At 48.3% G+C, this 15895-nt stretch overlaps 1 protein-coding gene across 1 annotated transcript in view; it reads left to right on the forward strand.

Moving 5' to 3' along the window:
- Nucleotides 1–15895, forward strand: part of LOC149363643 (neprilysin-2-like) — a 77923-nt gene that overhangs the window by 27677 nt on the left and 34351 nt on the right. The window contains exons 5-7 of the mRNA XM_089573610.1: nucleotides 9560–9643; nucleotides 11374–11561; nucleotides 11644–11853. Of these exons, the coding sequence (XP_089429736.1) occupies nucleotides 9560–9643; nucleotides 11374–11561; nucleotides 11644–11853 (482 nt within the window). The remainder of the gene's footprint in view (nucleotides 1–9559; nucleotides 9644–11373; nucleotides 11562–11643; nucleotides 11854–15895) is intronic.

The following is a 15895-nucleotide window of genomic DNA, read 5'->3' on the forward strand; positions in this document are numbered from 1 at the left end:
ATTCACTTCAAGACGGTGCAACCCTTGCTCTTCGGTCTACTACTAGTGGGAAGATTTTAAATCCACTGGTGGGAAGATTTAAAATTCAATTTCCTTCTCGATAAATGCGTGTTTTATGGGCGTAGAAGCTTCGACCAGCCACGAAGATAGGATGGAGCTGTACTCATTTCCTTTTGAAAGTACGCATGAAGGCTGGGAAGTTCTGTCGTCATTAAATTGGTTGCGGCACGATTAGAGGTGTGTGAATATTCGAAAAATAACAAACCGTATATCTTCCCTCTCGATTCATCGGTCGAATCAAGTAGTGCAAAATTACAATTATTCGAAACGATTTGAATAAGTCATCAAGTGCTCGAATACTTTTCGAATAAATGGGAAGAAGTTAGAATAACGCCCACCGTATTCTTCACTGACGAATGTTCCCAAAACTATACCGACACCGTCGCCGCGTACTTTGGTGCCGCGATGGCCATGCACGGGATCTGGACGCTTAAGCCCCGCTACGTGGTCGATACTTGTGGCGGCGCTCATAATGCTCGTGCATTTTCATTTTGTTTGCTTTTCGTTTAATTTTAATTTCTTTTTATCTGGCATAGTAGCATCAAAGCATTAAGGAGGAGAGTGATGAAAAAAAATAAAAGTATAAAAGCACAAAACCAAAAAAAGCGAACAGAAATGTGACGCTAATCTAAGATAGGCAAGCAGATATAACAGCAAAAAAAGCAAGAAACAAAACAAAATTCAAACTGAAATATGATGATAGCCTAAAACAGGCTAATGCAGGAGAGGTGATGTGGTGAAATGTGAAAAAGAACCGAATCTTAATTTACCAGGCGTCTTTTGGAAAGAGATTCCAATAAAAAGCATAAAAAGCACAAAACCAAAAATGCAGATAGAAAGATGCTGGCCAGATAAAACAGGCTACTACAGAAACAGTACTATAATGAATTGCGATAAAGAAAAAGATCCGTAATTGACACGACGTCTCATGGAAGGAGGTTCCATTCAGCTGATGTGCGCATGATAAATGAATTAAAGAAAGAGTTGCCGGTACAAGTAAATATATGAGCTCTGTGAACGTAATCGATGCGCGATGACAAATAAAGCAGGGGAACGTTGATTTGACAATTTTGTTCGGGATGATGAAAATTTTTATGAAATAAGCTGAGTCAAGATACATTTTTACGGTCTTGAAGAGGTGGCAGTGACAGGGGTTTCTTTTATAGCCATGACACTGTTTGTGCGGTTATAGTTGGATAAGAGGAAGCGTGCCGACTTTCTGAATTAGTTCGAGAGCAGGTGTAAGTGACCAAAATCTAGGGTCCCGTATTGATGACGCCTATTCTAATTTAAACATATCTAATTCCCTCTACTTTGTTGTTTCACTATAGTGGATGAAGAAAAAGTTCTGACCTAGACAGTCCAGAATGCAGTTTACATTGTTATTATTTTACCTGATGTGGCACATTTTCGTAAGGTCAGCTCTTATGCGCCCACCTAAATTCTTACGGGCTCAAACGGGTTCCATTGAAAATATATTTGCTAGGAAGGGAATTAGTACACGACACACGCATAGACTTGCATTTGTTAATACTTAGACATGTTTGCCATGTTTCACACAAATGGGAAATCTGTTCGTCATTTTGCAGCTTCGAGACGCCTGTGTTGTTAGTGATTCCACGGTATCCAACAAAGTCTTCAGCGAATAGGAAAGGTGGTAGGGTTAGGTAGGTCATTAATATAATGTAAGAAAGGAACAGGGCCTAACACCGATTAGGTTGTCATGATTGAACAGTCGACAGTGGACATGATTTACTGAGACAAAATGACTGCGGTTATCCCTGGTCTATTCCTTGCTATAACTTATAGTGTATGTCCAGGCTTTTAAGCTGATTAATCTTGTCAAATGCCTTACCGAAATCAAAGAAAACGCAGTAATTATGAGAGCGGTGGACGAGAACTAGGTGCAAAGGATGTGAAAATGAAGCCAATTGCGTCTCGCGTGAACATGATAGAACTGCGACCAGTTGTGGTGAGACGTGCAGTCCCGTAGGTAACGTCACTGATTCGAGAATAACGACGTAAGGCCCGTCGTAGTGCGCCAACAGTTTTTGGTGAAGGCTGCGCAGCCTGAGCGGTCGCCAAAGCCAGACCACATCGCCCGAAGCGTAGGTGACGTTCCGACGGTGCTCATCATAGCGTGCCTTGGAAAGTGCCTGCGAAGCTATCGTGCGCAGGCACGCGAAACGCCACGCTTCCTCGGCAAGGCTGTGAATCGCTGCAGTGCGGGGTCGTCATCGGACGACGAAAAAGGCAACATGGTGTCCAGGGTGTAGCGTGGTGGCCGGGCGTGCAGGAGAAAGAAAGGGTTATACCCGTCGTCTCATGGTCCGCAATGTTGAAAGCATAGGTGATAAAGCACAGTACGATGTCCCAGTCTTTGTGATCCGAAGCCACTTACATAGCATGTTCGTTAAAATCTGTTGATGCGCTAAGTCAAGTAGTCCGTTTGTGGGTGATAAGTTGTGGTGTAGCGGAAAAAGTTGTTTCGCCCAGACGCAGGAGCGCCTCGACATCCGCTCTGAACTGACTGCCTCGATTACTTATTATAACTTGCGGTGGTCCATAGTGTAGAATGACGTTGCGGAGTAGAAACCGCGATATTTGGTACGCTGTGGCCGATAGGAGGGCTGCCGTTTAGCAATAGCCAGTAAGATGATCGGCACAAACGACTATCCAGTGATTGCCATAGAAAGACTTCAGAAACGGACCAATCAGATCTATGCCTACTTGTTCGAACGGTGCGCGGGGAGCCACCACAAGGTGCCGCAGATCAGCTGCAGCGGTTGCATGGTGTTTCAGGCGTTGTCATTGCGTTCAACTGGCTACGTACCGTTGAATCATGGTGTGCATTTTCGGCCAATAAAACCGTTCTCGCGCACGGCGGATTCATCGAGCCGATCCCAGATGACCACACGTCGGGGTATCGTTAAGAACGCATATAACATACGGAAAATGGCTTGAAGAAACCCCGAGTATGAATCGTGCGCCCACATGTAGTTCGTCTTCCACAGAAGACCATTGCGTACACAAAAACAGCTAGTAGCCCTATGGTCGCGCGCGGTGGTGAAGAGGGGCTTGAGACAGATACTTCTGTAGTTCAGCTTGAAGGATGTGAGAATTCCGAAATTCCGGCGCGGGGACCGCAATGGAATTGTCGAAATTGTCGGCGTCACACTCAGCGGTGGCAAGCGGAAGCCATGAAAGAGTCAGCATCGGCGTACCGTAGACCACTCTTGTACACTACAGCTAAGTTATGTTCTTGTAGGCGAAGCTTGAATCCCCAGCAGACAGAGTGATGGTCAGTTACGATGGTCAATGGACGTCCGTTCTAGTTTGAGTGAAACCGCTGGACGGCAAAGATCACTGCGAGACATTCCTGTTCTGTGAAGGCGTAGTTCCGCCCAGGCTTGCTTAGGAAGCGGCCCGCGTATGTAATAACATGCTCTTGCTCAGCCCAGAGTTGCAATAGAATAGTACCAACGCAAATTCCACTGGCGTCCGTGTGAATTTCGGCTGACGCGGAAGAATCAAAATGCCGAAGGATAGGATGCGACGTCAAGATGAGCTCCTGCTGATGAAAGGTGGCGTCGCACTAGGAAATGTAGTCAAAATGGGTGCCTTTGTGTAGAAGGAGCGTCAATGCGTCGGCGATATCAGCGACGCGGTGTATAAAACGGCGGGAATAAGAGTATAGCCCCAGAAAACTGCGGAGCTCTTTGACGTTCAATGCTGGCTTAAATGACTCAACAGCAGCAGTTTTCTGGGGATCACTTCGCATTCCCTGTTCGTTGGCGAGTTTTCCGAGCACCAATGCTTGATGCTCGCCAAACCGGCAGTTTTTTTAATTGTTGACTAGACCGGCGTGATGCAAACAGCGAAAAACAACAGCATAGCGTTCGTTATGCTGACTGAAGGTCTTCCCAAAAATGACGACCTCATCGAGGCAAATACAAGTGGGCCATTTTAAGCCATGCAAGACCGTGCCCATAAATCATTCGAAGGTGGAAGGCGCATTTAAAAGTCCGAAGGGCATAATAATGAACAAAAATAAACCATCTAGCGTGAAAAAGGCCGCTTTTCATTATCCCCAGGGTGCACAAGAATCTGCCAGTAGCCGGATCTGAGAACGAAAGAAGAAAAGTACGAGGCGGCAAAAAGCCAGTCTATGGTGTCAACAATAGGAAGTAGCAGATATACGTCTTTTTTGGTGACGGAATCCAGAAGCGATAATCCGCGCAAAACCGCCACATACCATCCTTTAGCATATCCTGAACTTGTTCGCTAACCACCGTGCGCTCTACGGCGACACAATATAAGGGCTTTGGAGTGTGACGGGTGCTATAATATAGGGATAGAGGGCGGCACGTTCGGGTGAACGTAGCCAAATACAGACGAGTACTGGAGCAGAAGGTCCACCAGTGCCCGGCGTTGCGGGAACCTGAGGGTGGTGTTGACCATACAAGTAATTGTAATTGTAAATTAAGCGGCCTCAGGTTGCACAGGGTCGGTCGGAGCCTCTCCGACCACTGTCACAGCGGAGATTGCATCGTGGCCAGGAGGCAAGTTTCAAGCCTGTTGGCAAAACTAGAGGCTCCGTGGAAGGATGAATTGTCCATAACGACGCGCTGCTGTACGCAATAAATATCAGACAGCGTGAGGCGAGAACTTTCCTCTTAAAGCAAATGGAATAAACGGGTTGCACCATAGCTTAAAACGCGCCACTGTGACGAGGCGATGAGATCGGGACGCACACTGCAGCCCACGATAGCACGACCGTGCCGATAGCACGACACACAAAATACAGTTTCTTCGTCAAACAGACTTTCCAGCAGGCCGGGCACAAGGCTTAGCTCAAACCAACCGCTTCACTCCGACAGTCAGCTGTAGCACCACACATTTTCAAAAAGTCGATCCCCAGAGCTATGTCATCGGTAAAGCGGGAAAGAACGAATAATTTCGCTTGAAAAACGGTGGCAACTAACGACAGTTCCACACTACAGGCTCCCAGAGGACGCAACGGCTCTCCGCTCCCTCCACACAATGCGTTCACGTTTGTTCACATTGAAACATAACTTTGCGTCCCAGCAGGCTCATTATAGCAACTGTTACACCCGTATCGACAAGAGCCACTGCAGGGACACCCTCGGCGGACACATGAACTTTGTTCTTTAGCATTTCTTTTTTAGCTTTGTTCTTTAGCACCTCACCTCCATTGGTCCACTGAATAGTTTTTAGGATGAGGGCAGGAGGGGCGACGTCGTGGTGACGCGGACCGCCGCCTGCGGTCGGCCGGGGGAGGAGTCACGCTTGGATCCGATGCCGTAGGAGTCCGAAGGCTGAAATTCCCAGGGTCAGCTGCAGTAGCCGAGTGGGGATAGCGCCGGGGGGGGGGGGGGGGGGGGGACAGTCGAGTAGGTTGGCCTCTCAATGAAGATCGTGGATCCGTAGCTGTATGGTCGGCGGCGATGGCAAAACCGTGACGTGCGGTCAGGATTTCCATACCGGTAGCAGACCACCGGCGCACGGACGGAAGTCCGCGCCCTGAAGTCGTCATCGTTGTCTGGACCCAGAGGCAAAGCATCGCGTCATGCCGGTGGCGGCTCACTGTAGCGCACACATTCTTCCTGGTGCGAGCGTGCGACGTGCGGGTTAGCTGAGGTGCCGGGTACCCCTCAAAACCCACTGCGTTGACAGACAAGGGCTACGTCTGATCCATTGGGTACGTAGATGAGAGCTCAGTGGGCCGACAATTAAGATATTAGCAGTGAACTGTCTGCGCCGACAATCTGGTGAATAGTGGCGCAAGGCCACAGAAAGCAGCGATATCAGTTGCTGTCACTGTAGTCAAACTGGCCAAGCGACCAAACTTTGCTTTATTTCCCGCATTCTCAAGTTCTCAAATGTGCGGTAGTTCTCGATGGCATTTGAGAATGAGGACATGTTCTGTTTGCTGATCAGGAAGGTGTCGATGTCCTGGCGGAACCTTTCCGCAGGTGGCTTATTTTGTCCTCGTCGGACATGCGAGGACAGGCAACAAATCTTACAGAAACCGAACATTCTCATGCGGCGCAGCTGAAGCCTGGCGCCCTCGTGACACTTCATGTCTCTTCCCGTGTGTTTCGACTACGCAGGGGAAAGTGTAACGGCAGCGAGAACGTTGAAGCATGCGTATTAAACAAAAAGGCGGTCCCAGCTCTCACGTGCTAGGCCCTCAAGGGACTCGCTGCTGCCACAGGGCCTCTGACGGGATCCGACCCTTCTTGAGGGCTTGAACTAAAATAAATTACGTAGTTGAGAAAAAGTTAAATATTTTAGGAATTTTATGGTATGTTTTTGACCGAGATAGGCCGGGAGTTTGATGGAGAATCCTGGACCAGATTTATGAGCTAGAACTACCTTCGCCGTTTTCTGGTCTCCGTACACCGCACCAACGTAAGCGTCTGCGGAGAAGGTTGTCATAAGATGGGTGAGGAATACATTTTTGCTTCTTTGAGAGACTTAGCATTAAGGATATATAAACCAGATGAGCACGATTTCAAAGAATCTTATAGTTACTTAATGCCGTCTTCGCCAATTGTAACAGGCAGCGTAGGTGTAACCTAACGAGGTGGACCTGTCATCGCAGTGCAGTGGTGCATCGCTTAAGCGCTGCACCACTGCGCCAAGAAGGGTACCAGGTCTCCTAGGGATCTATGAATGTAATGTCAAAATGAGATTCTGCATATATGAGAATTAATGCATTAACAGCATTGCATCACACCTTTAGGGCGGAGCTTAAGTGTCCCGTCAGATTTTTATTTATATGTTTTCTTCAGTTCTTCTCGGATGCTAAAGAGGGGCATTCAGTGCGGGTGCAGGGTTAAGAAATTAAACTTGAAAAAAATAATGAAAAAAATATATTTAAAGCCAAAGCATAATAGATGAAAAAATCACAATTACAAAGGTGAAAATGCAAAGAATATACACAACTGCAGCAAAACAAGAAGCAGGCACAGTTGTCTCACTCAGCACACAAGACGAACGATTGATGATAACAAAAATGCAGCAAAAATAAAGGCGAAAGCATATGATCCATGATATTTACGATGAAAAAAAAAATTACAGTAGACTGAACTTTCTTGGCCAAATGCGATATAGTGCGTTATCATTTCGCGTTTCATTTCGCTTTCGGTTCGAGGCTAGGGTTGCAAGGCCAGGCTTCAGGCAAAGTTTGGCAAAATCGGTGATTGGGTATACCTTACTGATACCGCACTACGAAATTTCGAGGCCGCTTAACGCACCTAGCAGAGCGCTGCGATAACGGTGTATTTTCGATCCGTTGCGCACGGATTCAAGTTGGATGCGATGACGAGCAATGCACAGCGCGGGAGAGCGTCGGTAAAACACGAGGCGTGGTCGGTTTCTGCGTATAATTGTAATAAATATCACGTTGAGGATAAAAAAAACGGCGATAGCATAGTGCTGACATACAGTGGGCAGCGAAGGTGATCTGTTCGCACTGCCTTCAGTTCGAAACTGAGTAGCACAAATATATATATTCTATTTCTGCAGGTTTATCTGGCTTCAGACAAGCAGACACCGTTTTTTTTTTGCTCAACATTGTAAACCTTATCGCTAGCGCTCTAAAAAAGATAAATAGGCAAGCTTAGTTCCCTCTGCCTGTCGATTAACGTAAATAATGCTTGGGACATGCGGGTGAAGAAGGTTGGTTGGTTTATGGGGTTTAACGTCCCAAAGCGACTAGGGCTATGAGAGACGCCGTAGTGGAGGGCTCCGGAATTTTCGACCACCTGGGGTTCTTTAACGTGCACTGACATCGCACAGTACACTGGCCTCTAGAATTTCTCCTCCAAAGAAATTCGACCACCACGGCCGGGATGGAACCCGCGTATTTCGGGTCAGTAGCCCACCATAACCACTGAGCCACCGCGGCGGCTGGGGTGAAGAAGGAATATAGATAGAAAAAGAAAAGACAAATTCGGGAAGATCATGACACATGACTGTAGCACCTAAGAAGCGCAGAATCCTCTAAATGGATAGCTGTTGCGTAGGTGGCTTCATGCTGAATTGTGGTCAAGTGGTACAAATGTGCTTGGCCGATGTCATTCACTTGGAGGCCGACATTTCAGTTGGTCGAATAGGCGCAGCATTACAAGCCGCGAGAGAAGGAGAGGTAGTACAATCTCGATTTATCACGCGACCTCTTTATATGTTCTTGAAGGACATAAGGAATGCTTAGCAACATCTATGCAGCCTCATGCGCAATGCTGAAATACATACATTCTTTTGGGCTTCATGTAGAGGGCCAATTTCTATGGCCCTTACTTTTAGAGCGAAGAAGTGCTATGTGCAAGAAATCATTCTGGCCAAAAGCTACAATCGGCAGCCAACTTATAGACTCTTTAAAAACAGCGCAAAAGACAGGGACACAGATAGAAAAGACACACACAGCGCTGTGTCCCTGTATTTGCGCTGTTTTAAAGAATCATGGTTCACCAACTAGCCTGCACGTCTACCCTTCTCAACTTATAGACGTTTAAAGAGCATGTACACAAGTTATAACAGTTTTAGTATGTCGGACCTTGTGGAGAAGTGTAAGAGAGTCAGTTGTCTACCCTTCTTAGGTGTTGACAGAGTGGTCTGGTCTTGCATGTAGCTGCGTCTTGCGTATTCGGTGGCCAGGCACCCTTCTCATTGTATCCAGCTCCATTAGCACTCGATATACGGTAACGTCACCGTGTACCCTGTAAGGTGCCTCAATGTCGTTGCCTCCGCGGGCACTGAGGCAAAACATTAGCGTGGGTTGTAAAGCACTAAAGTCCGTTGTGCACTGTTTGCAGTAAGCTACGCCAAAAACTACTCATCATTAAAATATTGGCTACAGTCACCGTTGCCTTCCAATCATTGTGAATCGCGAAAGAAATTTTCCTCGCTGCGGGAACTATCACTTGCCATTCTTTGTGGGCCCGTGTGAACGACTACGCTTCTGAAGAGCATCAACACCGGCCGCTCCTACAGAACTTTTCTAGTGTGTCTAGTGTCTGGTGTGTCGCGGCATAACAGGATCTACCCGTACACATCGCAACGTATTATCTCTCGATATATATCGTTTTTCCCTATGCTCTGCCCTACTGTTGCGTCGTCATTTTTTTTTCTCATACAGCAGTTGTGTTCCCTCACAAAACGAGAGAGTTCCTCCCCAAAACACAGGTATCCCAAGAAATCTTTCGGGCTCATATCGACCCATTTAATTTATGGTGCACAGGTGAGGGCATAACAATTGGAAGAAAATGCTTGCATTCGTTTGGTGCTGCGTCATATACCAAACAACGCATATAGCTAGATGAATGTCCCAGCCAAATGAACAAGAAGGATATGCCACACTCATGTGACCCATTTAGTCCCTTTCGGACATACTTAAATTCGATTTTAATTTGATGGAATGCTGAGAATTTCACGTGTAGTACAGCTAGTGCATAATGAATGTCGATTTCAGGTCTTTTGGAAAACGCAACATCGCCCACGCAATCCTCAAGCGCCACAGAGAAGCTTATAAATGCATATCGGTCGTGCGTCCAAGGTGAGATCTATTATATTCTTAAAAAATGCTGTGACGGCAAATCAGTTCTGTTTTTCTGCTTTGCGGAAAGCAAGTGCAGCTATGTATATGTATGGTTACAGACGCAGCTCCGATTGTGTAACCATGGATTTCAGCCCTTTAAAGACCATTCTGTGAATAAATGAAACCAGTATAAGCGCGACAATCTGCCAAGTAACAAACACAAAAAACTAACGTCAACCACTTTTTAGTGCCGCTGATATCTGAGAGATCGGTATGTCACGAATTGCGGCAATGAGCATTTGATCCTTTTTAACAAATAGACCAAAATGCATTAAGACTTTCCCGAAGGCTGGGATTCGTGTTTAATGTAGTATAGTTTTTCTTGCTTACGAAGAGATTCAGATTGATTTGGCAGCGAAAGAAAAAAAAATCTTGGCATTGCACTGCACCTCTTGGCTACCGGCAATCTGACGTTTACGGGGCTGTCTGTGCTCGCCCATTTCGCACATTCTTCTTCTCTATAACAAAGGCCAAACTCAGCCGCTCGTTCGCTCTTGTCACTATCCTTTCAGTCATCATTGTTGCTGCTTATATTCATCAATTGAGCCATTGCTCAAATGCACAAGCTTTCTGTGTCATCACTACGGCGGTTACCTGTGGAGCAACACACTGTAAATGAGGACAGGAAAGTTGTTGCTGTTGAGTGCATTAGCGTCATTATCCTTCCCGATTCTCTGCTAATACCCCCGTGTGGGTATGCGCCATTGATTGCTTGGATCCGCAACAACACTGGAGTAGTCACAGTTTGCTGACCGAGATTATGACAATGGAGTTATCTTGGTTTCCCTAATTGAGGTAAAGCTGACGACGATTATCTAGGCCCCGTCTATGCCTGGCAAAACGGCCGAACAGGAAAAAAGGAAAGTGGAGGGAGTGATGAGGGTAGAAGGGGGCTGGTTCGCACATTTTCTTGAAAAGCTTTTTTTCCGGGTGAGACGCCACCCGTTCGTCAGCTGACTGTGGCTTACCACTCTTCTCCTTTGTTCATATTTGCGCTTCGTGCTGCACTTGTCTCAATGGTTTTGAAGACAACACGCGTTCCCTAGCCCACTTAATTCGTAACAGTTTGTGCTACTCATTATGTTCCATGAAAAATATAACCACTCTACAGAATAATACGCTTCAATGTTATTCCTTGAACAGGTACTAAGCGGCGGAAAATCCCTTAGTCGCGATTTAACAACAAATCATAAATGAATAAGTTATTCGCCAAGAAACAGACTTTAATTCATCTCGTTACGACAAAGAGAAGCTACAAGGCCCAGACAGTTTTAACTGTTTTTTAGAACAATTTTTTCGGTTTCCTCGGACAAGAGTTATCACAAAATCGGTAAGGAGGAATCGTTGAAATTTGGCTGGTGGTCACACATTACCGCCCAAGTTTCCTTCAGATAGTTCACTCCCGGTGGAACATTATATAGTCACCAAAAACCCAGGCTGCTGGGAACATATTGACTGTTAATTTTTATGCAAGCTGCATTTATAATGATATCACAGTGTGCAATCGGTATGTCGGAAATTCGCGACACTGCATTAAAATGACAAGAAACAAACGAACAAACAGCCGTTAAGCACACAAGCAATATCTACTAAGTGCTAACTATAGCCAAAAGGATGTTTTGCATGGCTACTAATACAAGAGCGAAGGTATCCACACTTGTCATCAAAAATATTTGTATTTTCTTCAGATCAAGGCATAGCAGCTCTAAAGGAGTCGGTAAAAAGAGCACTGGATGGTTATAAATTAGGTTCGTGGCCTGCACTGTCAGATGCAACCGTACAAAATAAAACCTACAAGGAGATACTACAAAACGCCGGCCCAATGCCCGTGTTTCAATATTCCGTAGAAGTGGAAAATTCGAGACCGGTGATAACGGTAAGGATATATTTTTCTTGAGCATTTAAAAATATTCTCAGCAAAAGAGAGGTAATGGTTTTTTTCTGATTTGTTGCTTCAGATGACCAAGCCTTCAGACCAAGACTTTAAAGTGTCCGGCGCCGATTATTCAGAGGAGTATCCGGATTACCCAGATGAAGAAAAAAAGATGGAAGATGCTTATAGAAAGTTCATAACACAAACGATACGACTATTATATGATTCAGCTACCGACGAACAGCAGTCTAAAGTGGCTGAAGATATCATTACTCTTGAGAAGGGCCTTTCGAAAGTATGTATCCGTTGTATGGAAATGGAAATGTACAGGGAAATGTATGGAACTGTTAATGTATGGAAATGTACAAGGGAACATTACGAGGATAGATAGGTATGCCTGAGTAGGAGAAATAAGCCTCGTATGGATACGCAGCTATGGAAACCATTTTCTGTATGTGGAAAGAACAAGACAGTTTCCAGATGGCCCCGGAAGCGATGCAGAACAATTACCTTCATCATCTTTTCCCCAAAGGAGTTTAGTGAAATTAGGCAATGATTGGTAGTCAGAGAGCAGCTTTCCACTTTTAGGAATGTCGAAAGGATTTCCGCTGTTTTGCTAAGGTTCCTTCCGAAACGTGTTTATTGACCTTAGAGAGATGCTCTTTTTTCCGCTTCTGGAAGGTTACAGAACATCGTATACGTGATCGCTTCTTCTTCAGGGGCTGATTCAAAAAGTATTATCAGTAAGGCTTAGTTCAAATTTTCCAGGTTGAATGGGAGATTTAATTCCTAGTTTTTGATGACTGCAAAGGTGATCGCTTAGTAAAAGTGGTGCTGAGATGCACAAATCCTCTAAGGCCCTGGTCAGCTGCATTGAACCGTGGACATACTTGTCTGTAATTGGCAGAGAAGATTACTGTTGGCCTAGCCAAAATCATAGTATGTTACATCTGGATTTGAGAGTGAGTGCGCTGATTAACTTAATGTGAAAGCATTAGGTGGCTCAATTTCAAGGTGACGTCGCAAAAAGTGTCCGCAAGAAACGGCACCATGTGACGTCACGAGCCGGCTAGTCACGTGATGAAGATGATGATGTCACATCAGTAATTAACGAACGGTAATCAACAGGCCAAATCAATGCTAATTAGGTAACGCCAAAAGCAATTAGTATCATTAGTGATGATATTGATACATGCATTCGAAGAAGAGACAGAAGTAGCGCATGCGCTAGAAGAGGAAGAAGTCAGTTGGCTCTCTCGCGCGCGCTCGAACCACTAGGGGACCGCCGCAGGTTTTTCGTCTCTGCGCGGGTGTTCTTTTTGGCGTTGCACGCTACAGTTTGGTGGAGCAGTGCTGGGTACGCTTCCCGACCTGCAAACTCCGTACAGCATCACTACGGACCTCACACCGGTTCACCAGCGACCCAGCCGCCGTCTCCGCGGAGAGTCGCCTGAATTTGGGCCCCTTCCCCCTCCAACTAGGACGACGCAGCCTCGACCGCCGAGTCCAACTGACATGGCCACTGACACCAGGACCCAGCCGCCGATCCAGCCTCTACCGTCGAGTCCAACTGCCGTGGCCGCTGACACCAGGCCCCTGGCGCCGATCCTTTGCCACCCACCGCGAACACCGCCATCTTTTCACGGTGACGTGTTCGAAGACGCTGAGGACTGGCTGGAGACGTTCGAGCGGGTCGCACGCTACAACGGCTGGTGCGACGAGCGCAAGCTGAATAACGTCTACTTTGCCCTGGAAGAGTCTGCTCGGACGTGGTTTGAAAACCACAAGGCTACACTTCCCACCTGGGAGACGTTTTGCCGGAGTCTCCTGGCTACGTTCCCCAACGCTGACCGCCGGGAGAAGGCCGAAGCTGCGCTGCACTCCCGAAATCAGCGCACGAACGAAAGCGTGCGCATGTACACCGAAGACATGACCCGTCTTTTCAAGCGCGCCGACCCCAACATGACAGAGGAGAAGAAGCTGCGCCATCTCATGCGTGGGGTTAAGCAGGAGCTGTTCGCGGGCCTCGTGCGCAGCCCACCCCGCACGGTGGCGGAATTTCTAACCGAGGCGACCACGATGGAGACGACGCTGCAACAACGGGCCCGCCAGTACAACCGGGACATCAACTGCATGGTGCCCGAAGCCTTTTCGTCGTGTCTCGGCGGCAGTGCAGACACCTTGCGTGAACTAATTCGCTCCGTTGTCCGGGAGGAACTGCAACGGATCCATCTGCCTCAGGTTGCACCTGCGCCGCTGGCAGCGCTGTCCGAAGTTGTCAGGGACGAGGTGCGACAGGCTGCGCAGGCACCTCCTGTCCCCGAAGCGCCATCCCGGTTCGATGACCGACCCACGTACGCATCTGTTGTACGTCGCACGGCAGGCTACGGTCCCATTACCCCAACGCCTGGCGTGAGCAACATCGGCACATGTCACGCAAGCGTGCCTGGCTACGGTGAGACCCCGTCGACCTCCGTGAGTAACATCGCCACGTATTCTGCAACCGCATCTGCTACAGCCGGGCCACGCCCTCGCAAGTCGGATTTGTGGCGTACACCGGACCGCAGGCCTCTCTGCTACCACTGTGGGGAGCCTGGTCACCTCTACCGCGCCTGTCCGTACCGCCAAGTGGGCCTTCGCGGTTTCCATCCCGACGCACCCTGCCCTCAGAACGGCGAACGACCGCATGAGATTGCACAGCATCTCTGGGCACGCCAGAACCCTGCCTACTCTGGAAGGCGCGAGTCCCGTTCCCCTTCGCCTCTCCGTTATCGCTCTTCCAGCCCTGGCCGCCAGAGTAGCTCTGCTGGCCGTCGCTCGCCGAGTCCGCGTCGGGAAAACTAACACCAGCGACCTCTGGAGGCAAGGCCGCTGACGTCGGGACGTGTCAAGATCCTCCATCGCGGAACCCTCGAGCCGACGATACCCGGACAGAGAGAGGCAGCGACAGTATCAGATACGCTGCATCCGATTTGCGTGTAACAATTGATGGCACTGACATTACCGCGCTGCTCGATACCGGTGCTGATTACTCTGTTATGAGCCGTGCCTTCGCTGGAGAACTTAAGAAGGTTCTGACACCGTGGACGGGGACTCCCATTCGCACCGCTGGTAGCCACCTAATTTCCCCTGTGGGCAAGTGCACGGCTAGAGTTGGGATTAGTGGTTTTACGTACGTTGGTGAATTTGTCGTACTCCCCGAGTGTTCCAGAGACTTGATTCTGGGGATCGACTTCCTGCAGTCGAACGGCGCTGTGATTGACTTTCAGGAGGCACGTGTCACGTTCTCGACCAAACAGGCCGTGGCGCGCTTTGACTCCCGCGATCCCTGCAGCAACGCTCTGCGCATTGTCGAGAACGACGTCACGGTGCCGCCGCGGTGCAGTGTTCTGGTGCTCGTGCGGAACGACCTCTTTCATGACTACGAGGGCCTAGCGGACAGCCATAGTCCACTGCTGCTTAAGCGGGGACTTGCCGTTGCAAGAGGTCTCGTCCAACTACGTGACGGCCGCACCCACGTCCTCCTGACTAACTTTGCCATCGAATATCAGCACCTGGCCAAAGGCATGGCTATTGCCTTCCTCCACGACGTTGCTGAGGTTCCAGGTTTGTGCACCGTGGGAGGACCCTCTCCGGAGTATGCTGGCCCACATCACGTTCTTCAGTCAGTCAGAATAAATCCTGCCTTGCCGTCGGTTCAGAGGGATCTTCTGTCGGCCCTCTTGGCAGAATTTGCGGACTGTTTCGCTACGTGCTCGAAGGTCGGCCGAACTCCACTCGCCAAGCATCGTATCATCACTGACGAGACTACGCGACCCGTCTGCCAGCGCCCATATCGTGTTTCCCCGGTGGAGAGAGAAGCCATTCAGAATCAGGTTGCCGAGATGCTTGCAGACGATGTCATTCAGCCGTCCACCAGTCCGTGGGCATCGCCTGTGGTTCTTGTCAAAAAGAAGGACAATACTCTGCGTTTCTGCGTGGACTACAGGAAACTTAACAGCGTGACCAAAAAGGACGTTTACCCGCTGCCCAGGATAGATGACGCGCTCGACCGATTGCGGAACGCCAGATACTTCTCGTCATTGGATCTTAAAAGCGGGTACTGGCAAATCGAAGTGGACGAGAGAGACCGGGAGAAGACGGCTTTCGTGACGCCTGACGGCCTCTATGAGTTTAAAGTGCTCCCATTTGGTCTGTGCTCAGCACCGGCAACTTTCCAACGCATGATGGACACTGTCCTCTCCGGCTTGAAATGGCAGTCCTGCCTGGTGTACCTGGACGATGTCGTTATATTTTCGCCCACCTTTGACCAACACTTGGAGCGGTTGCGCATTGTG

The sequence above is a fragment of the Amblyomma mixtum genome, chromosome 2, assembly GCF_055824585.1.
Source record: "Amblyomma mixtum isolate Tamu chromosome 2, ASM5582458v1, whole genome shotgun sequence".
Taxonomy (NCBI): Eukaryota; Metazoa; Arthropoda; class Arachnida; order Ixodida; family Ixodidae; genus Amblyomma; species Amblyomma mixtum.